At 41.1% G+C, this 24129-nt stretch overlaps 2 protein-coding genes across 4 annotated transcripts; one reads left to right on the forward strand and one right to left on the reverse strand.

Annotated features, from left to right (window-relative positions):
• The first annotated feature begins 1384 nt into the window (after window positions 1–1384).
• Window positions 1385–8665, forward strand: LOC128368546 (protein zyg-11 homolog). Of its 3 annotated transcripts, none has more exons than XM_053329390.1 (14): window positions 1385–1547; window positions 2533–2701; window positions 3027–3826; window positions 3980–4120; window positions 4965–5141; window positions 5415–5479; window positions 5765–5864; window positions 6113–6163; window positions 6617–6778; window positions 6894–6941; window positions 7340–7540; window positions 7639–7691; window positions 8078–8175; window positions 8447–8665. In XM_053329390.1, the coding sequence occupies exons 1-14, from the start codon at window positions 1545–1547 to the stop codon at window positions 8602–8604; spliced, it is 2226 nt and encodes a 741-aa protein (XP_053185365.1). In that variant the 5' UTR covers window positions 1385–1544; the 3' UTR covers window positions 8605–8665. The 3 variants fall into 3 exon arrangements, with proteins under 3 accessions (XP_053185365.1, XP_053185366.1, XP_053185364.1); XM_053329391.1 differs by having other exon boundaries at window positions 6620–6778; XM_053329389.1 differs by lacking the exon at window positions 1385–1547 and having other exon boundaries at window positions 2527–2701.
• Window positions 8666–16708: 8043 nt separating this feature from the next.
• LOC128368564 (leucine-rich repeat-containing protein 52-like) lies at window positions 16709–24129 on the reverse strand. Its single transcript, XM_053329411.1, has 2 exons — window positions 22984–24129; window positions 16709–17287 (listed from the first exon to the last, which is right to left on the reverse strand). The coding sequence occupies exons 1-2, from the start codon at window positions 23630–23632 to the stop codon at window positions 16968–16970; spliced, it is 969 nt and encodes a 322-aa protein (XP_053185386.1). The 5' UTR covers window positions 23633–24129; the 3' UTR covers window positions 16709–16967.

Consider the following 24129-nt stretch of genomic DNA (forward strand, 5'->3'; position numbering starts at 1 on the left):
TGTGCATCCTCATGGCAGTTGGTTGTATATACGTAATGGATCTCATTCAATTTAAATAAATTGTGTATAGAAGAACATATGTTTGTGGGAATAGAAAAACCTTTAAAAAACAACAACATTTTGTGGTAATTCAATCCATGCGTGGAAAAACATAGTCTATTCTGTGTCTGTTCTGCATAAAAAAAGTCCCACTGTTGTGTCTTGTGTAGTTTAAATCAGTAGTTCCCAATTTGAGGTCAGATAAATTAATCAAGATGATGAAAGGGATAAGAAAGAAAACATACACTTCTCTTACATATGCGCTTAATTTCCTTTCTGTATTTTTTTCTTGTATTAATTACTAATCTATGCAATACTTTCACTTACTCAACTATCTAGGAAAAATAACTCTATGGCTGAACTGCTCATAATTCATGTTCATACTAAGGCCGTAGCCTGCAATAAGAGTATATGTGCAAGTGTAGTCGACAAATTCCCTAGACATTTGAGTGCTGATTTAAAAAAAACAAAACAACTTTGTTGAAGCAAAACTCACCTGTGTATTAATGGAACCTTTCCGTGCTCCATTTGTACCCTAGTCAGACAGCAGAGGGGCATGTGAGACACCCCCCCCCCCCCCCCCCCCCCCATGTGAGTATGTTCATAGAAGGGGCCCTTTTCATATTTTTGCCCCTGCACATAGAACATTTTTGAATGCCACTGCTAAAAATATTCTTTACATTCATGCAAACCAGAGGGCTGAGTCTTTGTATTAAGAGATGTACTACTCAGTTTTGAAAATTCACTTTTCACTTAAATATCAGTCACACTTATTAAAATCCAGCTCTCTCTCTGTGTGAGCCCCTCCTTGTGGCTAAACCAGTTTACTACCCTCTCCACTTCACTGATGGAAATTCATTCCTGTAATTTTATTAGGCCACCTGTATGAGTAGTAGTGATGTGATAGATAGACAGATAGATAGATAGATAGATAGATAGATAGATAGATAGATAGATAGATAGATAGATAGATAGATAGATAGATAGATAGATAGATAGATGGATAGATAGATAGATAGAATTAAAGTTGTAATTTGAGTGTTTTTAAAAAATATCCTTTTTTTTGCAACTTTATTGACAACAAATTCATAATAAGTATAATAAGTATGTAAAGTATGCCAGGGAATTCAATTATGACATAATTTAAAAAAAATAGTAAGGGGATTGGGCAAGGAAGGGGCAATTCAAAATAATAAAAATAAAAATAAAACATAGGAAAGGAAAATGTAATGCAGGGCTCCAATTAACAAACTACCCTTTAACCAGATTTCGTTGACGTCACGCCAGCTGACCAATGGGAGAGGTCAGCCTGTGACAGTTGACGCTCGACGATCAGCGTGCGACAGCGAGTGAAATCAACACAGAGGAATAACTGTATTTTTCATAACTTTTCTCAGCTATATAAGTCTCTTTCTCTAAAATTCTGCAGAATTTAAGTAAGTTAGCAAGTCCACCTGCTAACAGTGTTTATTTTTATTCCCCTGTCGACTGTTTACTTTTGAAACATGGTGAGTTTGACCCCCCTCCCTCGTGTGAAATGTTGCCAATGTTTTATTTGCCGTTACGTGCACTTCGTGTAATGTCAGTCCCTTGTAAAGGTTAGGAGACGGTGCTGAAGGACCAAATGCTTTTGTCCACTTCGACCTGCAGAGCACGGATGGATTATGTGATTTAAATGGGCTTTACTTGTGCTGTGCTTCATCTGCCGTGGATAAAATTAGCCTCCTGTAGCGTTAGAGATCCTGTGTCACTGTGGATCTGTTGAGTCCTGAGGAAGAAGAGATAACAGTCTTTCACGCATAAATAAACAACCTCTAAGTCACGTTACTGCACAGATGCATGATGTATGTGCTGTGTGATGATGAGTATGCCCCATATACTATATTATTCTCTCATGTCTCAAGGTTAGGGTACCTTTACAATGGTTGATTTAGATATCATTTTCCAATACTATTTGAACACTACAAATAAAATATCATTCACCTCTGTTATATTGAGGCGGAGGCCAAATGCCAGTGGCAGCTTCTCAAAATCTGGACATTTTCAAATATCCCTGACAGACACGTTTTAAGACATACAAATGATTCATTCTCTCATACTGAAAAATCTGTGAATATTTTCAATTTCAAAAGTTTCATTGCTGGATACAAGGTATTTTCTTCTACACTCTAAAGTCAGATTTCAAGTTTCCACATCACATTGCTGTCAAGTTTCATGTTGTACCATGATTGGCTTCTAAACTAGTCTTCAACTGAGATTTAAGATGAGCGCAGCACAGTGAAGCTCAAACATCCAAGTGAAGTAATAATAAACAAAACACATATTTAAATGGAGGATTTTAAACAAAACTATGTGCCAGACAAGATATTAGAACCAAATGAGAAAATATGAAAAAAAAAGTGAATTAAGTTCACTCCTCTTGTGCTCATACCTCCACTATGATATATGACTATCCAGTAGTGTGACTCTTGACCACTTGGTGATGTGATGCAGGATGCAGAGGAGGGCCCCCAGGCCCTGTGCGACCTCTGTTTGACTCAGGTGTGCTGCAGCCTGGACGCTCTGTGCAGCAAGCGAGCAGACGGCTCCCTTTGCCTCAGCTGGGCCCCACTCTTCCCACAGGAGATGGCTGACCAGCTACTGCAGAAGATGGCAACTAAAGGTCAGTCAGGAGCCCTGAAAAAGCTCCAAAAACATCATGGACAACTGAGGGTAAATGGGGCTATTAAGTAGTTGTAGTTCTGTGAAAAGTTGTAGAAATGGGAAAAAACAAACTCAGTACATGAAATCATTCCTCAGGCACACAACTTCCTCTAAAAAAGTTAGTCACAATGCCAATATACTACCCTATCATCATATGAGTTATTAGTTCACAGTGTACTATGCCAGGCAGAAAAAGTGGGAAAATTCTATTCCACAAATATAAATGTGGCTAAACTGATGCTACTTTTTCCTACAACGTTGCTCTGTTTACTTCTCCCTACAAGGGATACTGAATGACATGACTGTTGGGATTTTCCGAAACTGCAAAGAGCTCCGCTTGCGCCGAGCCACCATCCGCCGCTGTCCAGTGTCTGCAGAAGCCTTCCGTCTGGCCCTCTGCCCTCACCGACTCCAGGAGTTAGATGCTTCCTGGGTCTCTGGGGATCTCACTGGTGCTAATATGGTCTCAGGCCTTGCCTCCAACCTGGAGTGTAGATCCAGCCTGCAGAGATTGTCCCTGAATGGGCTACATCTGGACTGTCAGTCTCTAAGCGAGGATGAAGGGGTCCGAGTTGGCTTCAGCTCCTTGAGGGGCCTGAGGACGCTCAACCTTGCCAACACAGACCTGACTGATGCTGTTCTTGAAGATATCTGCACCCTCCCTCAGCTGGAAAGCCTGGATATCTCCTGCACCAGCGTCACAAAGCTCACAGCACTCTCCCAGTGCAAGAACACTCTGAGATCTTTGATCGCCCACAGGCTCAGGCTGCTGGATATGTCGTCTGCGAGGTTGCTCTTTGTCCTCAACCAACTTCACGCTCTCAGGCATATGGACTTTTCGGATGACCACTTTACACTGGAAGATAGTGATGGGAGTGATGGAGATGAGACAGTGAGGCAGCTCCTGGAGGGGAGTACCCAGGTACTCCCTTCCCTTATATCTCTCGATGTGTCTGGTCGTAAGAAAATCACAGACGCAGCCGTCAGGGCGTTTGTGGAGGCCAGGAGTGGACTGGTCTTCTTGGGCCTGGTAGCAACCGGGGTTAGCTCCTGTGATGTCCTTTCTTCACAGAAAGACATGAAAGTAAGGATCCAGTGCTAGCATAGACACATGAGCTTGACTCTTGCATAAGTTTCTCATTTGTCTCTGTCTTGAGGCTCTATACTGTTAACTTACCGAATATGCCCACTGCATTTCCTGTCTCTCTGACAGTGCTGATCTGCTATGTATGTTCAGGTAACCGGAGAGGCTAATGAGAACCAGGTGTGTGAGGCCCTGAGGAGGTACAGAGACAGGGAGTGTTTCATACGAGAGGCCCTCGTCCATCTCTACAATCTAACCACTGACACTGACAAACCACGACCAGATATGCTAAAGGTGCTGTAGTCTGGTTCATTCTTTTCTCTTCCCAATTAAGTTTGAACGTGGGGGTTTATTTGTGTATTACCGCAAATTCAAAACATTTGTGATTCACAGTTTCTATCAGTTATAACATAGTGCTTCCTGTGATTGATGAGATTGCTAAGAAGTCAACAGGGCAAAGAACTCAAGCTGTCCGATGAGTAGATGGACTGTAAACAAGCCAATAGTTTAGTTTTGTATTGCAAAGGAAAACATCTTCACACAAAAAATGGATCCAGGAAGTCAGTCTGTAAAACGTCCCTTCTTTTTATCATTGTGACACCAATCCCAGCTATTTGCTTGCTGAGTACAGTTTATTTTGTTATTGATAGAGAACTACAGAAAGACTTAAAATTGTTATATTACATAGTATATTATATTAGTTCATAGTTAATAGTCCATATAAACAGCATGTTTAATAAAGATGAACCTCTCTTTTTAAGATACAATAAAACAAATAAATAAATATAGACAACACACATATTTCATATTCATTCATTTGTATTAATGAGCTAAAATCAGTGAAAGAAACAATTTCTTGTGGCATGTTTTATGTAAGGTTTTGTAATGAGAATAGTATTTTAAAACGTCTTTTGCGAGCTCAGTTTGAACATATTGTCCAGCTAAATTAAAATGTCCTGTGACCTGACATCCTAATTACTGTACTTAAAGACTGTACGTAAAGACACCCAAATGGTTGTTGGAGAGGGAAAGAATGATACCCCTTTCCCTCAGATCCAGCCCACTGTAGACAGTTTCCAATGTGACAATACAATTATTAGTGAGTCTGATTACGACTTGGACTTCCTGTTTCCTGCAGCTGGTTCTGAGTGCCATGCAGAGCCACCCTGCCTCCCCGCACGTCCACTTGGTGGCCACAGCGTGCGTGTTCAACCTGACCACTCAGGACATGGCAGAGGCTATGCCTGTCAGGCTGCTCAGCTCCACTGTCACCCAGCTGCTGAATGCCATGAAGACTTTCCCTAAACATCAGCAGGTTTGAGGATATGCTCATTGTTTCAGATTACACATCTATGTCAGTGCAATACAGTTACACAACAGCAAAATGTAACAAACTGTGGCACAGAATGGTTCTATTGCCACCAGCTGGCTTGTCATTCAAGCATGCTGCTCTAAATGTTGCATTTGGTTGCAGCTGCCATGTGGCCACTATTTGTATTTGCTGCATATTAAACCATTTGCACACATCCTCTATTTAAATATACCACACCTGAGTCTTATGAGTCTTCAACTCTTTCTTTCTCTCCAGGTGCAGAAGAACTGCCTGCTGGCACTCTGCAGTGACTACATCCTTCAGGATGTCCCCTTTGACAAGTTAGTTTATTTTCATTCAGTTATAATATGACATATGTGACTGTGGTGATGCAGCAGCCAAGATAATCATTGCACTCATAGAGTGGCACTGTAGTGTTTTTCCAACAAACTGTAATCCAGCTAAAATATATTTAGTCTTGAAATGGAATTGCCAAAAGAAATACTTCTCCCAGATGTATGAGTGCAGGAAACTATGTCTCAGATTCTCCCAAGGCTTGTCTGTACGTTATTGGTGTATTTTTGTAATACTGTGTTCCTTGTATCCATGCTGTGATCATGGTTCAGGTATTTAGCTTCCACGCTGGTGATTAACTGGCTGAGCAGCCACGAGGATCCTACCCTTCAGAGGATGGCTGTGGCTATCATCTCCTTTCTGGTGGCCAAGGTCAAGACACCGCTCACTTACTGTGCATTAGTCTGCTGCAGGAAAATAGTATGGCACCTGTTAGTCCCACTTGTTGAGAGATCCTGTACCTCTGTGACACTGGTTTTAGCAGCCAGCTTTGTGCTTTAATTTAGTCCAGTTAAATGGTGCCATTTCCCTGTGGCTTATAAGAAACGTTTGCTCTAGTTTGACATTTAGGAAAATGGCTTGAACTCAAAGACGCCCTGATCTCTCTGTTTTATTTACAGTTGTCCACAGAGGAGACTGCACAGCTCAGCAAGGATGCCTTTATTATGAAGGTACAAATACACTTTCAGGGTGTTTAGTTTCAGACTTACACAATGTTCCCGACTTAGCACTAGATAAGCACAAGTGTATTTCTAGTTTTCTCTCCCCCTCTGTCTGTCTTGCATGCTATATTTTCCATTACCTACTATATATACTCATTTACTCACTATTACTGTCACTCCATTGCCCCATGCATTCATCCCTCTCAGTTTACTGTTACTCCATTATTCAGTCACCTCTCTGTTTCTCTTTTTGTGTATGCAATCAAGCTTTGCTTTCCGCTCCAGTTATTTTTATTTATTGTGTATCTGCTGCCATGCAAATATGTAATCATTTCATCCCACATATGCAAGTTGTATTCAATACTGCACACTCCACTGACTTCACTGAGGTTGTTTCCTGTATTTCTACCAATGTATTCCCTGCTTGTCTCATGTTTTCTCTTCTCCTTGGCTCTGTAACAGCAGCTGCTGGCTATCGTGCAGCAGAAGGCCATGGTTGGAGTGGTGGACACTACTTTGAAGTTTGCCTTGAGTGCTCTGTGGAACTTGACAGATGAGATGCCTGCAGCAGCCCGAAACTTTATCGAGTGCCACGGCCTGGAGCTATACGAGGAGGTCCTGGAGGTAGAGGAGCCACCTCAAAAAAACACAGATGTGCATTCTAATACACAAATTAATCCTCACAAAGGGTCACATGGTACATTGTGCCTCTCATGCTGTCAATTCTTTTGCATTGCAGTCCTACTACACTGAATCTTCGGTACAACAGAAAGTTCTTGGCCTCCTGGTGGGTTCAGTGTGTGTGTGTGTGTGTGTGTGTGTGTGCTGTTGTGTTTATACAGAAGAATATTGAATATGATTTCATAGTTTTCATTATGTGCCACATCTGCCACAGTACTGAATGTTCTTGTTTTCATAGCTTGTTTAAACCGAAATCTACATCTTATTCTCATTTCCTTTGTGTAATCATTCCCACATGCCGTGACAATAGTCAGCATCTGAATTAAGGCTTCCTTTCAAATATTTTTCATTTTATTCCCAAATAATTGAAATGAATTGACCAGTGGGGGGAAAAATCCTTCTGTTGGCAATCTGGCATTAAAAAGTTCCTGGATCCCTTCTGTTCCGCCTGTCTGCCAAGTTACATCTATCATCACCACTATCATTCGTCACACTGTGTTACAGAACAACATAGCAGAGGTGGAGGAGTTGCAGGCAGACTTGATGGAGGAGGACTTATTGGAGCACATCCTCAGTCTGCTGCAGGACTCCCATATGGAGGTGGGGGTCCGCTACTTCGCCGGAGGGATCCTGGCACAGCTGACCTCTAGACCAGAGGCCTGGACCTTGGATAATGAGCTCCGCACAACCATACTGAACCAGCTGGTGTGTGTGAAAGGCAAAAGTTTAGGATGCTGGTTTTCATTTGATGGACAGTGAAAATGCCCTCTTGCTCTTTTCAAAGTGTTGTTCTTACCTTGCAGCATGCTTCCATAGTAACATGGACCCAACTCGAGAGAGAAATGGTCTCTTACAGGTGAGATAATACAACACATCTGTTCACATCTGCACATCATTTTTATTTTGCTCATTGTTGCTGGTTTGATGTAAGTAATGTATGCATATTTTGTATCTATTTGTGCATTTAACACAATTGAATTACCACATAACATAACACTGAGTACCAGAGATAGCCGAGACACTCACAAGAAAGCAATTAAAAATCTTTCTTTCATTCTAAATGATGTTAAAATATGTGAATGGCACATTAGCTTATATTCATTGGGTTGCACTGAAGCAGAAGACAAACACCTGGTACTTACAGCACAAAACAAAGAAAAAATGCTTAGGATAATTAAAATATGCACTTCTTTTCTCACTTTTTTAATTTGCGTGTTCTGTCTCATCGTGTCAAAATTGTAGGTCATTCCGTCCATTTTGCCCTCTGCTTCAAACTTGTCAGCCCTCAGGAGTGCAGATGTGGGCAGTCTGGGCCATACATCTGGTTTGCAGTCAAAACAGTAAGACACACAAACAGACTACTGTGGGGATCTTGGAGGAAGTTTTACTGTAGGGAACACATGGGTGGATTTATAGGGTTCAGCATATTTATGTATTTAAATCAATTTACCGTGAAGTACTGTATGTGTATCAGTGTCCATTTTTGTGCCAAGATACTACACCCTATGTGATGTTAAATACTAGTAGATTCATATGGACTTGTCTGGTGTATTAATATTCAAGTTATGTTGTCATGTCCTTATCTCTTCCTCTCTCTCTCATCATTTCTAGCTTCAAATTACAGCAACATGCTGGAGCAGGAAGGTGTGACTGAACTTCTGAAGGCTTTAACTGCACATCCCGACACACACAGTGACGTTAAAGGACTATCGGACAGCATCTTGAGTATGGTAGAGTGCTGTCAGAATCAATTGGGGCCTCAAAGCTAAGCTCTTGACAAAAGTGCAAAGATATTTATTTCATCTGTGCCTAAAATGTGCAGGCTGCAGATGTAGAAGGTTCATGTCAGTCCCTTAGGATGTAATATTTAATTAAAGGACTAGTGTGTAAGATTTAGTGGCATCTAGCGGTGAGGTTGTATATTGCAGCTGAATACCTCTCCCTCCCCTTCCAAGTGTTTAGGGAAATCTACAGTGGCTGCAAATGTCGTGACAAAATTAGAAACTAGAGCCAGTGTTTGGTTTGTCTGTTCTGGGCTACCGTAGAACCGTGGCAGTGCAACATGGTGGGCTCCAGGAAGAGGACCCACTCACTCCCTATGTAGAGCTCAGTCCAAGAAAATGAAAACACAACACTTTAATTTGTGTATAATCATTTTTCAGGTGATTATACACAAATTAAACTTTGAATATTATATTCTTTTCTGCTAAATCTGTTCTGTTAGATGTCACTAAATTATACAGGCTGCACCTTTAAGTTCAATAGGATTGGACTTAATTAAATATTCAATAAACTTAATATTTAATAGAGTAGAGTAGATTATATTTTGTGTAGTCATTTTTACTCCTGAGCTAAACTGTTAATTTCATTTTAAATGCTTAGAAAACAAAACAAATGTGAACTTTTAATAATATTTGCACTGTTTTGAGGTCAAACTGACATTAAGCTGGAAAAAGTCTGATCTTAAGGAAAATTATGTATGAAGCTAAATCCCATCACTAGAGGGTGCTTTAGTACTGTAGCTTGAGGGATGTTTTACTCTTAATCTATGTTTTTGTGTAAAATACTGATCCTAGATGTATAGATTCATCCTAAGTATGCTGTGTTTGTCTGTGTATCTGTACAGGGGGCCTTCATTATAAACCAGTCATGCTCAAAAATAAGTGTTCTCTCCTCTCCTCTAATGCTCACTGTCTCTCATGCCTGGTAGATGCTGAATTCATTATATTTTACGTAACACAGCTGCAAGACAGGACTGCTTGTAGGCATCTACAGAGCCTATTCTAAGTTAGCCTATTAATAATTCTTTTTGGAAAGTGGATTAACAAGCTCACATGGAAATTTGAGTTGTAGCACTGTGTTCAACTTTTAAGTGTCAAACTCCCCTTGATTCACAATTTTTAAATCCCCCCAAGGAGTTCAAAGAGATCTGCTAAATAGAATATGGCTTTGTATGCTTGTGATTCAGCCTAATTAGTCATTTCCTTGACAGTGGTAGGGTAGGCAGTATTTTAGAGAAGAGCTATGTAAAGTGATCTAGGGACAGCTTTAACAGCAGTTTCAACCCTCTAAACATTAAACTCACAGTCAGTCTTGTGGGATCAGAGGTCAGGTGTCCTACAGTGTGCATGGTGTGATGTTACCACAAGAAGTTCGAGTCATGAAAGTGTGGTAAAACAGTGCTACTTTCCAGCAGCTGTCAGTTATTCTATGCTTTGCACGGTGACTTTGCTCTGGTGTCTGTTGTGCACGTGGAAAACCTAGCATGTGAGGAGGTCATGTGAAAGGAGGAGCCAAAGAGTAATAGTGGCGTGCTTTACATAAACAGATCTTAAATTACTGTGTTTCAAAGAACCCATCAATAATAAAGTGACACATGAGATGGAGACAAACAGAAAGGCTGTTTCAGAAGGCCATGGGACATTGTTTCCCCTAGGATTTTTTTCAGCAGTGGAGCCGTTGTGCGTGCAACACCAGGATTTACAACAACACCTGTATTTACACACACCGGTAGTGGACTAACTTAAAAGAACAGTCACAGATGTATTAAAGCTAAGGCACTGGCACTCCCTCTTGCAGCCAATTTTTTCCAGTGGTCAGTATTACAGCAAAAAATTACCATGCGGCTCAAAATGCATAGACCACTGTGGTAAAAGAGACATCTGTAAAGCTGTTTACAGGACAACTTGAACTGCAATTAAGGCCAGTTATGATTCTTTCTATTATAATATTTTTATACATGGAGGATTTATATTTGTAAAGAGAGATTAAAAAAAAAATCATCACAATGTAAAGTCTATTGACTGAGAAGGAGACACACTACTATGCATATTCACTGGGCCACATACCCCGTGACCTAGACATTTCTTGTGTATGTGCCAGGCAATTAATTCTTACTGGACTGAGCAGGTGCCTTTTTTTGGTAACCTGCCAAGTCTGTTCTGCTAGATGACACAAAATTCTATAATTATTTAATATGTGTAATATTGACACATACTTTTGGACCATTATCATTACATTATTGTATAAAACAACACAGATTATAATTTTCCATAGTTCCCTGAGACATTATGTGCTAGACTGGAGACTCCAGGAACTCACTGCACCCAGCCAAGGAATGGTCCATCACTTAACAACCAATAAATAATATGTGTGTATATAATGTAATTTTAACACCTTGGTTTGTGTACAGATTAAACAAACAAAATATAACATGTTAAACAGTGAGTTTAAGAGGTACTGGTAGTGAGATTTTTTCAGATTCATACTATACATAATATAGATCCATGCTATCTGTTCCTCCTGTTCCCCCTGTTTTCAACTAAGTGGCTGCTGGCAGCAGCTTCATATTTACCACACAGACTAGAGTGGTATCAATCTTACCATCTAACTCTCAACAGGGAAGTATATAATCCTATTTCCCAAAATGTTCAAGTATTCCTTTAAGAGGAGAGTAAAAGGTAAGGCTAATAGCAAAAAGGCAGAAATAGAGATGCCTATAGGGAAACTGACAGGTGCAAAAATAGGACTTATGCCCAAAAATATCCTTAGAAAAGATAAACAAAGCAAGGGAGGGATAAAGAGAGACATGCCGGACATAAGAGGAATAAAATGAGTCAAAGGAAATTAAAAGACCTTTTCATGCTCTGTGATTGTTAGTGCAAAAATACCACCGACCAATTTGCAGATTCCCTGTCTCAGTTTGAAATAGCATTGTGCTGCTTTGGAGTTGCAGCTTAGTGTAACTAAGCGTTTCGTTATCTCACTTGTGCAGACAGCTCAGTTGGATTAACATAACTGTGAATCGGTCTGGGCACTGAGCACATACTAATGTACAATACAACACATCTGTATCGCTATGACTTTGTATGCATATGTGTGCCAGTCCATGTGTGTGTGTTTGCAGGTATGTCCATGAGCTAACATGGCCCCAGTGAGGACCAAAAGGTCAAACACAGGTTTTGACGTGGATGCTCATTAAACACAGACTACCTAAATACCCAGAGAGCAAAATAGCAGAAAAAATACATTCAAAGAGCAGGAAGAGAGGTCGAACAACAAGACAAAGCAAAAAAACAACTCTCCAGGCAGAACTATGACACACAAAAGGACACACCATCTCCTCTCAAATGACCTTTTATTGCTGGGGAAGGATACAGAGTTGGCAGGCCCCTGAGCCTGTGTGCAGATATGTAACAGCAGTAGGACCATCCTCTCTGCCAAGCGGAGGCAGGGGCTCACTCTTCACCATCAATCAATAGCCACTTTCCTCGAGGGGGGCTCAGCAGAGCTCATCAATATCAAGTCCAATAGAAAACATACAGTATGCAACATAAAATCAAACACATTAATTTCATTAATTTGAACTAAAACCCAACCTGCAAATTGTGACTTATGATGTTCTGTGATAGTTATAGAGAAAGTTGGGGAAACAAAACTAGAGAAAACTATGGAAAGTCATTTTTGGCTTGTATCAAGAGTCAGGCGTAGTGCTTATTGGGCCTCAGCGTGGTCAAAATATGAAGCTGAGTGACGAATCATTAAAGCAAAAGAAAGTGCAAAACAGGAGCACTCATTAATACGCTGTTTATCTGTTTACAATTGAAAAAAAGATTGCATAAGAAATATTTTTAACTTAATATAAGTTGCAGCAATTCCTTTATGATCCAGCTTAGCACAGCAGTATGGGTGCTTGGATTTGGCTGGTGGTAATTTGGTGCTGTCATCCATACGTGGCATTGATTAATGATGACATTTTCTTGAAATGACTGAAACAGAGGAACCCAATTTCCAAGCATGACTCACTGGAAGTATTTCCCTAATTTCTACATTTACTGGAAGTCACTCCACTGCTCCGTAACTAAACGGTTTTCTTACTGCTTTGTGTGTGTGTGTGTGTGTGTGTGTGTGTGTGTGTGTGTGTGTGTGTGTGTGTGTGTGTGTGTGAGAGAGAGAGTGTGTGTGTGTGTGTGTGAGTGAGTCTGTTTGTATGTAGATGTGTCAGAGGGCTATTACGGTCGGTTAGAGCCACTCTTACTTGATGTCATATCTCCCATCTGTGGGCGTTTCACAGTGCCCAGTTTGCCCTCAGCTCAGTAGATGCACACAAAAATCCAAAAACATGAGTTAACAACCACAGGCAGGAAACAGGACTACAGGAGCTTTTGCCTCTGATAGCTTTCAGTGCACTGCCTCACAGTCACAGCTGTGCTACTGATGTGACCGTAGCCAGCTGAGTGCATCTCTGTCCTGAAGCTCTATCCTGACCACTACCTCTGTCTGGCTAGTGAATTATGGTAAACAGAAATGCAAACAAATGTCCATTCTTAAGTTTTAAAAATAACATTGTGAATTCACAACAGTGTTTTCTTTCTCCAAAATGTTGAACTATTCCTAATTTTCATATTTTTAACATTTATTGATGGTTCTTATTAGTGTCAGTGATGTCATGTACTTTTAAAAATGTACAGTGTTTTCTACCCAGAGGTGATTTGTGTTGGAGTCTGTTATGGAGGCAGAACAGACACACTTGCCTGTGTGCTCATACAGAGCATTGCCTAAAAATGGTATGAGTCTACAGTGTGCATGGGGGGCGTAAAATGTGCACAATGTTGAAGTTCAGCTCAGCCACTTAGTACTGAAATTCAGCATATTCAGCAGCTTCACTGTACTTCCAGGTGTCCATGTAGAGCAAAAACTGTTAATGCTGACAGAGTGTTCACAGCCAGTTGTTCGCCCTGTATGAGAACATCAGTAACTCCATGTGTTTATTAAGAAAGGGAGACGAAGGTATTCCTTGTCATTCCATCTGTGTCACTGTGCTGACATGAATTAGGGCACCCGGCTATCCTATTTCCAGGCCACACCCTTACGCTAGCCTATGGCATCACATGGCCCTATCTGTGTGCTTAGCAGAATGTAATACGCCCTCACTGTCAAGACTATCTGGTATATGCATGAATCATATGTATATATAGATGAGGGTTTAGTACACAGATCTCAAAAGACATGCATATTAAGCAATGCATTTTGTATATACTGAAAGGCCCCATGCAAATATTACACCCAAAGCCATGAGAGCAACCAGTGGTTGAAAAGTTCGGAGGCATCTCAGCATACCTTAGTAGGCAATTTACAGGTACAGTACATGGGTCACTATCTTGGATTGACTCTTGGCATCCAGTTACGTATGCCATGCCAGTGAGTACGTTTAGGCCAGTACATGCATAGTTACGCATACTGCTATGAGTCAAGTCACTCATTTATATGAAGAGAGACAGCAAGCAAATGCACACGCACACATTCACACACACTATTCATTCCTGAGTGTCTTCTATTAGTGGTGTAATGGAGAAATAATTACTTCCCTTTTCACTAAAAGCAACAGTAAAAACTTAACAATAGACATTTCATGTCATAGTGGGAAAAGCGCAGGTGTAATTAACAGCATTAATGATGACTCCATTCCATTAAGTGTCTGGGTAAGCCATGTGAGACACTATGCATGATATAATGGTGCTGAAACTAGGGTACCAAAATAGTATAAAGACACCAAGTATGTGAACTAGCCCTGTGCATCTCATGCCATCATGTTTGCCTTGAAAAGGTCTATAATGGTCAGGCAAATAAAGAGAAGAAATGTATCATTTCACACTGCCGCTCCACCATATTTATGCTGTATACTATACTATTATTATACTTTTGCTTCATTATATACCCCAATAAGTTTGGACAAACTTCAACCACAAGCACATGTGAATGTGTGTTTCCAATCATTTTAACAGGATGTTCTCCTTCTCGGGTCCTTTAAAGGTTACATTTTGTTCTTAAATCAAGTAAATAATTCAACTGATTTAACAGATAGACACAAAGAACAGCATAGTAGAGCAGCCAGTTTTAGCCTATTGATTTTCCTCATCCAACAAGGACTTTGTTCCTTCCTGCTCCTTCCTAAGTTTGTAACAGTCAGTGTCAGGGTCAGTGGAGCAGTGCAGCTTTCTAACAAGAAGCAAAAATATGGAGGTGGTGTATTTGTGATCTTGAACGTTGCACAATAAGGAATTTCAAACATCAAATAAAACAGAAGTTGATATTTAACATTTCCAGCTGAAATGATTCTCTTCCCTGTTTTTTCCTGATAGTATTAACTGTCTTATTGCCGTTAAATGGTTACAACTGTATATCCATTGAACATACCCACCAGAGTTGAAGTGAATTCCTCGTAAATTCACTCGAATCAAAGAGTAAAATACAATGTGCCATTCACTTACTAAGAAATAGAGCACAGAAATTTTTTTGAGTCTCAAATTATTACATGTATGATCCTTCGTATGTTGCAGTAAATTCTGTTTCCTTCTTTATTTATCAATTTTCCCTCAAAACATATACACACCTCATAAGGCTTCTTGGTGCATCAACAGTGCATGCAGAAACAGAGAGGACACTGCACTCAAACCAGTTAACCGACAAATATGGGATAGAGTAGAAATCAATTATCACATTTGCCTGTTTACTTGCCATCCAACAGGGACCGCTGCCAAAACAGACCTCAGCAGTTGGCACATGTTGGCTCACCACCTCACAAATACTGTGGATCTTCAACAGAAATATCTTGACAGCAGTTTGTTTCTGGGCTGGTAGATGATGAGGGCAGGTAAACTAGCAAAAACACATCGGTGCACAGATTGACAAACTCACATGTTCAAAATCTCAGTCACACATACGGCTACATCATACACACAAATTTACACCGATGCTTTGTTTGAATGCATTTTATCTTTTACTTTCATACTGATGATGAATAGACTTTCACTTTCATGTAGAGGCTGTGAAGCTTTATCATAATTCTCCTGCAGTGCTTGGTGCCAACATGGAGGTCCATTAGAGAATTGTATGTGTGCAAACAATGCTAAGTAGGGTCTCCAATCTGATTGTCAAATCCAATTAGTAGCATGTGTTGATCCCGTTCACATCATCATGAAAGCTGCCACATTTTATACAGCACTAGCAACTTTGTATCAGAATTTGGCTTTAAAAAAAGTTTTTTATAGTGGATTTCTTACAGAGTTAGTAATAATCCTGAAAATATATATACGCCATAAAACAAATTATGTCAATCAGATTTTCTTTGGTTGTACAATGTCTTCTGAAAAGAAACATCTTACAGCATTGGGTAAAGATGTTCCTAGCTGCACTTTGATTAGCACTTCTGCTCCTTTATATGCTGTCACTCGCACAGAAGTAGTTTGATGCTGGTTAAAGGAATAGTTCAGCATTTTGGGTAATTTACTTACAGGAAGTTTGACCACTCTTATATTTTTCCATTCAATGTGAAGCAGGAGTGAGGAGATACTTAGCTTAGCTTAGCATAAGGACTGAAAACAGAGTGAAAACAGCTATCCTGGCTCTGTCCAAAGGTAACAAAATTTAATTAAATCTAAAACTCACTAATTGACAATTATTATATCTTGTTTGTTTAATCTTTAAAACTGAGGGGTAACAAACAAGTTACTGTGCTGCTTCTTGACATAGACTTGTGACTTTCGGGTCTTTTAATCACCGTGGGGTTGCGAGGTAATCAATAAAGGCTCCAGGACATTCCTGCTCTGAGCCAATGTAATGTAACACATAACCTCTATAAACCCCTTCTTTATGCTATGCTAAGCTAATATGACAGTGGCATCAATATTCTTTTTCGACAAAAAAATGTGTCCTTGGAATAGGCCTATCTATTATTTTTGATTACCGGCCAAAACTGTCTCTTATGATCAGACCAGCAAGCTGCTTCAGAGATAATCAGCTGGTTGATGCAGCCTCTTTTTCACCCTGGATGATCACTTCCTAGTCAAATATTACAAATAAATAAACCAGAAAGCAAAGTAATACAGGGGTCAAGGGTCAAGGGCACAGGACCTCCACTATGGCAGCCAGAGTGTGTCACATCATCTGAAAGCCTGCGAATAGAGAATGACATTCCTCCTCTCTGATGAATCCACTCTGTTAGTCTTTCACAGCTGAGCCTGTTAAACAGACTCCATTTCACTGGAGTTACATTAGACTTCACAGACAGTCCTGGAAGTGGACAGGAGGCACTGTGGGAATCCATGGAGGGCAAGGTGGGGGAGTTAATATTTTAAACAGTATGTGAGTTTTTTAAATTCCCGTTACTCCTGGCCCGTGAGGGACGTCCTGTCTCGGTGGTCTCCTCCTCATCCTCGGGTTCCAGCTGCTCGTCTTTCTTCTTGATGTAACGCTCGTAGAGCACCATGATGACACCCATGACCCAGGCTGACACGGTGCCGGCAGCAAAGATAACAAAGCCGATGATGATAAAGAAAAGGTAGTCCCAGGAGCCCAGAGTCTGGTGGCATAACGTCCGTAGCTGGATCCCCACCTCACCGAGACGACGGCCCTGCATGTCAGCTGGTGAGCCACACACCGTCTGACCCTCATCTGTCACACAGACACACACACACATACACACATAACAATGTATGATGAGTAATGGTGGAAGAAGTATTCAGATCTTTTACTTAGGTAAAAGTACCAATACAGCAATGTAAAAACACTAAATTACAAGTAAAAGTCCTGCATAAAAAATCTCACCTATGTAAAAGTAGTCTACATAATTATTAGCAGCTTGTTGTAGTTGTAAATATAAGTATTGGCAAATATACTATTATATATGATATCATTAGATTATTAATACTGAAACATCAGTGTGTCAGCAGCATGTCAACGCTGTAGCTGCTGGATGTGGAGCTAGTTTCAACTACTTTATATACAATTAGCTAGTTTAGTCCAATGACTCCAACATAGGGGTTTGGCCCCTCCACTGGGTCAGCAGGTAAATCTGAGGGGTCATGAGATGATTAATGGGAGTTCTGACCCAGATAGCATGCGAATGTGGGCCACTTGAGGCAATGATCCGGCACTGTAGGCATTCTTCTGGCCCGGACAAAACAGACGTGAACCTAAACTGGCCCATGTAGTAAATGCTACATTTGGGCCAAATATCACAAAACGAATATGGCCCATCTTTGGCCGAAATATGGCAAGTATGGCAATGACTAATCCGGATGTGAGCCTAAAGAGGCCCACATATAAGGAAACATACTTGGCCCACCTTTGTTGAAACATATTTGGGCCAGTCTTGGCCGAATTGGTTTATTTGGTGTGTTTTTGGTTATCATCTGGCATTGTGATGGCCTGGTTATGGCCCACTTTTGGCAAACATGAGCGGACCGCCCAAGTGCCATCATTCCATGCTGTATGTGGGCCGGATATGGGCCAAAAGAATGTTGCTATCTGGGGACACACACATTTGTTTTCAGTTTTTGCACTTTTTCTATGATAGTGATTTTTGGTGATATACTGGATAATTTGAACACTTATTGAAATCAAAACCATGTGAGAAGTTTAGAGGAAAAAAGACACAAGTACAATTTTTTCTGTCATATGTCAAACCTCCAGGCTGGTGGTGTTATAACCTATGACGTCAGCTGACCTGGAGTGGCATCATTCATACTATTGAGTCATCTTGCTCCAGACTGAAGGTGCAGGGTTTGCATTTGTTCGTGACATCAACTCGAGACAGTGATGGAAATAATTGTCTATAATATATTGCTTTTGCATCAATAACCAGATAATAGTTAATCTTATAGCTGTTTAAAGGTTGTTTTTAAATATATCCAAATATCTTTCTCATTAATGTTAATGTCTAAATAAGCAACAATCAATCAACAAACTTTAAGAAGTTAAAGTTTGGAAAGTTACACTTGAATGACACTGCAGGCAATCCAAACACACAACTGTCATCACAGTTTAATTCAAATATTTCTTAACTCTGATTAGTGAGAGTAAGTAGCTATGGGACATCTTTTTTTCTAAGTTAGTCACACAAACCTCAAAGCAGTAAGAAACGCCAGGACAAAAACACAAACAAAACTTATAAGACCCCAAACTGAAACTGGACCACCTTTAAAATATATTGAGTTCCAATTACAGCTTCACATATACAGTAATAAGCATATGATTTAAAGTTTCCTTTGATGTTGTGAAGGCTGTCACAAAATGTACAAGTTACTTTCCAAGGGAAATATTATACATATGTAATTCAACTCAGCAGCCTTTTAAATAATTCAAACATTTTACTCTGTGTCGTTTTGCATAACATTTGTAAAGGCTGCAGACTGAGCTGAAGATATCCATGACATATTCAGCTTCACACAACTACACGACCAAAATGCAGAAAGCTGCACTGGCATAACAATGTTGCTTTCTTTATCAGAAAACTAACATGGCTTGAGCTTCCTGTGTACTACAGTGTTGAGTTGATGCAGCATTAAATTACAAAAAAAATTGTAGATGAATTATTCAAACTCCTTTCTGCTCTGGAGGATTAGAGAAAGACTTGTGCCTTTGTGTCTGCCTGAAACCACTGATAATAAGGTTTCTCATCATCAGGCATTGGGTATGACTACGACTAAGACCTTGCTGAAATCCACCAAATCCAAATAGAAATGTTGAGTTCCTTCTTTTTCAAAAAACTACAGTAGATACTGTATATATATTTCAAAGGCACATCAGTCAGTATTAAAAACGCCACATGATGGATATTGAGCTCCCCAGCAGGCGACGAAAAAAGCATTTGTCAGAAAATAATCCTGAGGCTAGGCTTCAAGTCTTTTCTTACAGTGAGCAGAAACTGTGTGCAACACAACAGAGTCTTTTCCATCCCGTATGGCCACAGTTTTTTAATTGGTTTCTGTTTTTTTTCAAAGCTTTTGTGCTTGGGGGAAATCCCACTGGGAAAGATCAAAAGACTTGGAAGTTTCTGCGGAGACCCTATTTCTACAGCAGCTGCCATAAACCTCTTGTTTTTGCTCTGAATAATGTGGCACACGTGTAGGTGAACGTTAAATCTGCACGTGCTGCTTCGACAGATGTCTTGGGAAAAATGGGGAATGTCACTAAATAACAGTCACCGAGCGCTCAAGTGTGTCTTATTACATAATTCATCAATATTCTAATGCTGTTATGGATGTGTCAGTGTTTGATGTAAAATTGAAGGTGTTCTGGTGTAGAGTTGTATCAAATTCAAATTCTTGATTCATGCAGTGACTGCAGAGGCACACACACAAACACACACTTTTTGTAATTACGCACGCCTTTCCCCGACCCATCTCTGAAGTTTAATAAGCCCTCGCTCATCTGTCATCACTTTTGACATGGGGAGAGGTATCTTATCTTAGATTCAATCAAATTGCCTGATATAGGATGACTGAAATATTTGATACATTCTGCCTGCATAATCTCCATTCTTATCCTCACAGAAGCTCTTCTGTGCCCCACATATCTGAAAGTGAGCATGCAACTGAGGAACATGAGGACAGTCTGCTTCTCTAAGCTCTATCTACCACAGAGCATTCAAAGCCTACTCTGATCCTTTCAACGGCAGCCTCTGTGCACCGTTCACACAATTTGCTGTCAGACTATATCTCACACACACACACACACACACACACACACACACACACACATACTTTTAACATACATGCAGACAAACCCACTCCACAAGGCTTAACTTTCACATCTTCTATCTCTGTCCTCGCAGAGTCTGCCAGTGTGTGTCTGCACGTGTCTGTGTATGTGTGTGTGTGTGTGTGTGTGTGTGTGTGTGTGTGTGTGTGTGTGTGTGTGTGTGTGTGTCTGAAAGCTAGAAGGAAACCCTTCTGGCTTCACCCACCCTAGCCCACCCCCTACCCTAAAGGGATGGCATCAAAGGGGAGGGCTTTCCCTCTCTCCTTCCCCCATCCACACTCTGCTCTATTTCTAGGCGCTCTCCTTATATAACCGTTGAGAGAGTGCTAATCTAGCCAGCAAGGCAAGACGGAGGAGAATCTGTTGGTTCCTTCCTGAAGCTTTATTTCTCTCATTCTGTCTCTCTCTCTGGCTGGCTATTGATGCGTTCCCTAAACTGAGGAGACAAGCGAGCCATGTTGCATGAAAGGTGAAACCCAGGTGAAACCCAGGCGAGGGATAACAAGGCTTCAGGAGACAGAGCTCAGAAACCAACAAATAAACATCTCCAAAGTGTTACCCCCACCCCTTACCCACAACCCCCAAGCACCAAAAGTGTCTTTATAAAGAGTGTGTGATTGCCAGTATGTATGCCTTGGTGCACGTGTGACCATTTATTTGTGTCTGTGCCACATGTCTGAGGAGACGAGTGCTCAGAGGTCTGCTTGAAAGAGACGTATAACATCGGTGGAGAACGTGAATCCCATGTGTCCACATTCTCACTTGCTGGCAGCTGTCACTGGAAGAGGCTCCATTCCAAATTAAGTTAGACAAAAGACAATAAGCAGCAGGAAAATAGGACAGCTCTTGAAGGACTCATTTTGGACTAAGCTGCACGGGGACTGTGTGTGTGTGTGTGAGTGTGTTAGTGTGGGAGAGAGAAGCAGGGGATGCCTTTTCAGTAAGCGTGGCGTTTGTGTTTTACAGCCGTGGTGTTAGAATTTTGACTGGCTTCTTCCTCACTATAAATAGCAGCTGCCCTTTTGCATATTGGCACATCCACACCAAAGCACAGGCATATTAAAGAGTAAGAAAGATTGTGTAACATGAGACGCATCTATCAGCTCCACTGCAATACAACAAAGAAGGGGATCAATATCAATATCTGATGCTGCGGCTATGATCCATTAAAGATAGAAGAGATAAAATACTCTCTTATTTTCCTTCCATATTGCAGAAAGTGTGCAGGGCTGAGTAAATGAACACAGTTGCCAGAAGAGAAATCAAATGTCTCCCTGCCTCCGATCTTCTTTCACCCTCTTTGTTATTTGATAGTCTGAATGCTGTCACGCTCCGCTGCCGTCACCTGCGTCTCATTCCACTGAAAGCTGAGAAACAGGTGAACTTTGCACACTTCACTATGGCACAGTTGTTGTTTGTGTACACTCTACATGGTACACATTAAGCAATATGTTTTTCATGATGTATGGAACGGTGAAGAAACTGTGGGTGATGATGGTGTCATGTTATCTGTTGTGTGTGTAGCTGCAGACGTGATGGGGAGGGTTTTTTTTGATGTGTCATGGTGTGAGGGAATTCCAGAGTCATTCCTTCCTTACAGACGGGGTGTAAGGTGGGCCTTTTACTGATTTATGTTACAAAACACTCATTTTTAAAATTCTTCTCTTCTTGATTGCATATGAGCGTGCGTGTCATTTTTCATCTCCTGTTTAAATTCTTCATGAGCAGATGGATGGTGCCGCTTTCTAATGAGACACCCTTTATAAAGAATTCAGTAGTTGTAGCTAATAGCTTTGCTAATAAATATGCATACATAAATATTTTTTTTCCTAATGCATTATAAATCACTTAGAAGCTCTTAATTAGAAGCACCTTTGGGTTGCCTGGGTTGTGACTGGTGTTATCCTCCTCCAGTATGCTCCAGCTTTGACGTTTTAGCCCTTAAACTCAGCGGGAAAACTGTCCAGTGAACAGTTTGACCTTTGACCTTCTGCAAACATTTACTAGGAACTTTGATTACAGGAAAAAATCATTTTTATACATTATTTTTCAACATTAATAAAAACATATAACTTACTCTTTATTAATTATTTATGACTATTAATAACTCAACAAACTACTACTACTCAAAATGTTTAACTACTTATTAATGGCTTATAACTATTTTATAGAGCGTTAATACATGATTTACTATTCATTAATAAAGCCATTACTTACTGCTTATAAACTTTATAAAGGATGATTTAATAGGAAGTGATACAGAATTATTGTTTAGTTTTTTTAAACTATGAGATAAACAAATGTTAGGCCTAGTAATGCAATCTTGAATATTTAGCAGTGGCCAGTTACTGTTTGCTCTGCGGTATTAGACATGACAGTGTTCCCAGCTTCCCATCATATACAGGCAGTTTATTTGCCTTTCATGAAGACAGCCACCAACAAAAGGCCAACAGTTTACATAACCATGCATAATCTAATCATTCATACATAGAGCACACAGTTCTTATCTGAATGGCCCACTTGATATATAGCAACAGTGATTGGTCACGTTGCGGTTGTTACCTTGTATGACATTTAAATAAAGTAGTATAGAAAACTGATTAAACCTTGAAATTTGAAGCCCTCCAGGTGCACCCATAGGCAGAGGTCCTCGTTGTCGCACTCGCAGCTCCAGGGGTTCCCGCTGAGCCCGACGGAGCGCAGAGCGGGAAGCGCAATCAGGGAGGTGATATTGAGGACTGTCAAGTTGTTGCGGCTCACATCCAACACCTGAAGGGCCGCGTTTTCTGCAAAGGCGTCCGGGTGAATCTCCGAGAGCCTCGGATTGTCTGTCATCCTCAGCATCACCAAGCTCGCCAAGGGGCCGAATGTCCGGTCCTCTATCCGGGCCAAGGTGTTGAAGGAGAGGTCCAGGTAGGCCAGCTTGCGTAGATTCCCAAACGTGGACTCGGATATCTCCGTCAGTGAATTGTTGCTGCAATCCAGATAAACCAGATCTGAAAGGTAGTTGAGCGCGAGCGGCGGCAGCTCCACGATACGGTTGTTGGAGATGATGAGCTGCCGTGTGGCCAGCGGCAAGTTGACCGGGAAGGTGGTCAGGTGCTGCCCAGCGCATTGAACTACCAGCTGGTCATCACACACACACCTGTCCGGGCAGCCCGAGGAAAGCACCGGGGATGTGGTCACCCCCGTGGTGAAGATGAGCAGAACTATCAGCCGCAAGGGTTGCGCACTTGGCTGCGGGGCAAGACGCATGACACCGCCAAGGGCTTCATCAACCCCGTTTGGAGACAGTTATACGCAGTCACATTCTTCATTGATACATGCTCAGCGAGTTGTTTGTCCCAGAATGATTATTATTATTTCCCACAAAGGTCAAAACTGACGCTTGCCCGCGGCAGCCTCTTGCGCGTAATGTCTCAGTTCATCCTGTCTGCTGGATCCGGCGCGCAGCCACTGTGCTGAATTTGACAGCCAGAAACCTTCGTGTTGTTTTAGATTTCACTGAATCATCTGGTTCCTTCTATCACAACACAGCTATTCACACATTGTAAAACCTCACAATGCGTCCTCGTGTTGCGCTGCTCCTGGTGATCACGGTCAGCTGTTCCACTACATGCTTGCCATCCTCTTGCTTTCCGTAACTGAATTCAAATGAGGAGGGGGGCACTTAACGGCGCGGCGTGGGTGGGGGTGGGGGGAGCGCGTTGTGGAGTGATCTCATGCTTTGGAGTGAGCAGGAGCGAGAGTGG

This window comes from Scomber japonicus, chromosome 12 (assembly GCF_027409825.1).
Source record: "Scomber japonicus isolate fScoJap1 chromosome 12, fScoJap1.pri, whole genome shotgun sequence".
Taxonomy (NCBI): Eukaryota; Metazoa; Chordata; class Actinopteri; order Scombriformes; family Scombridae; genus Scomber; species Scomber japonicus.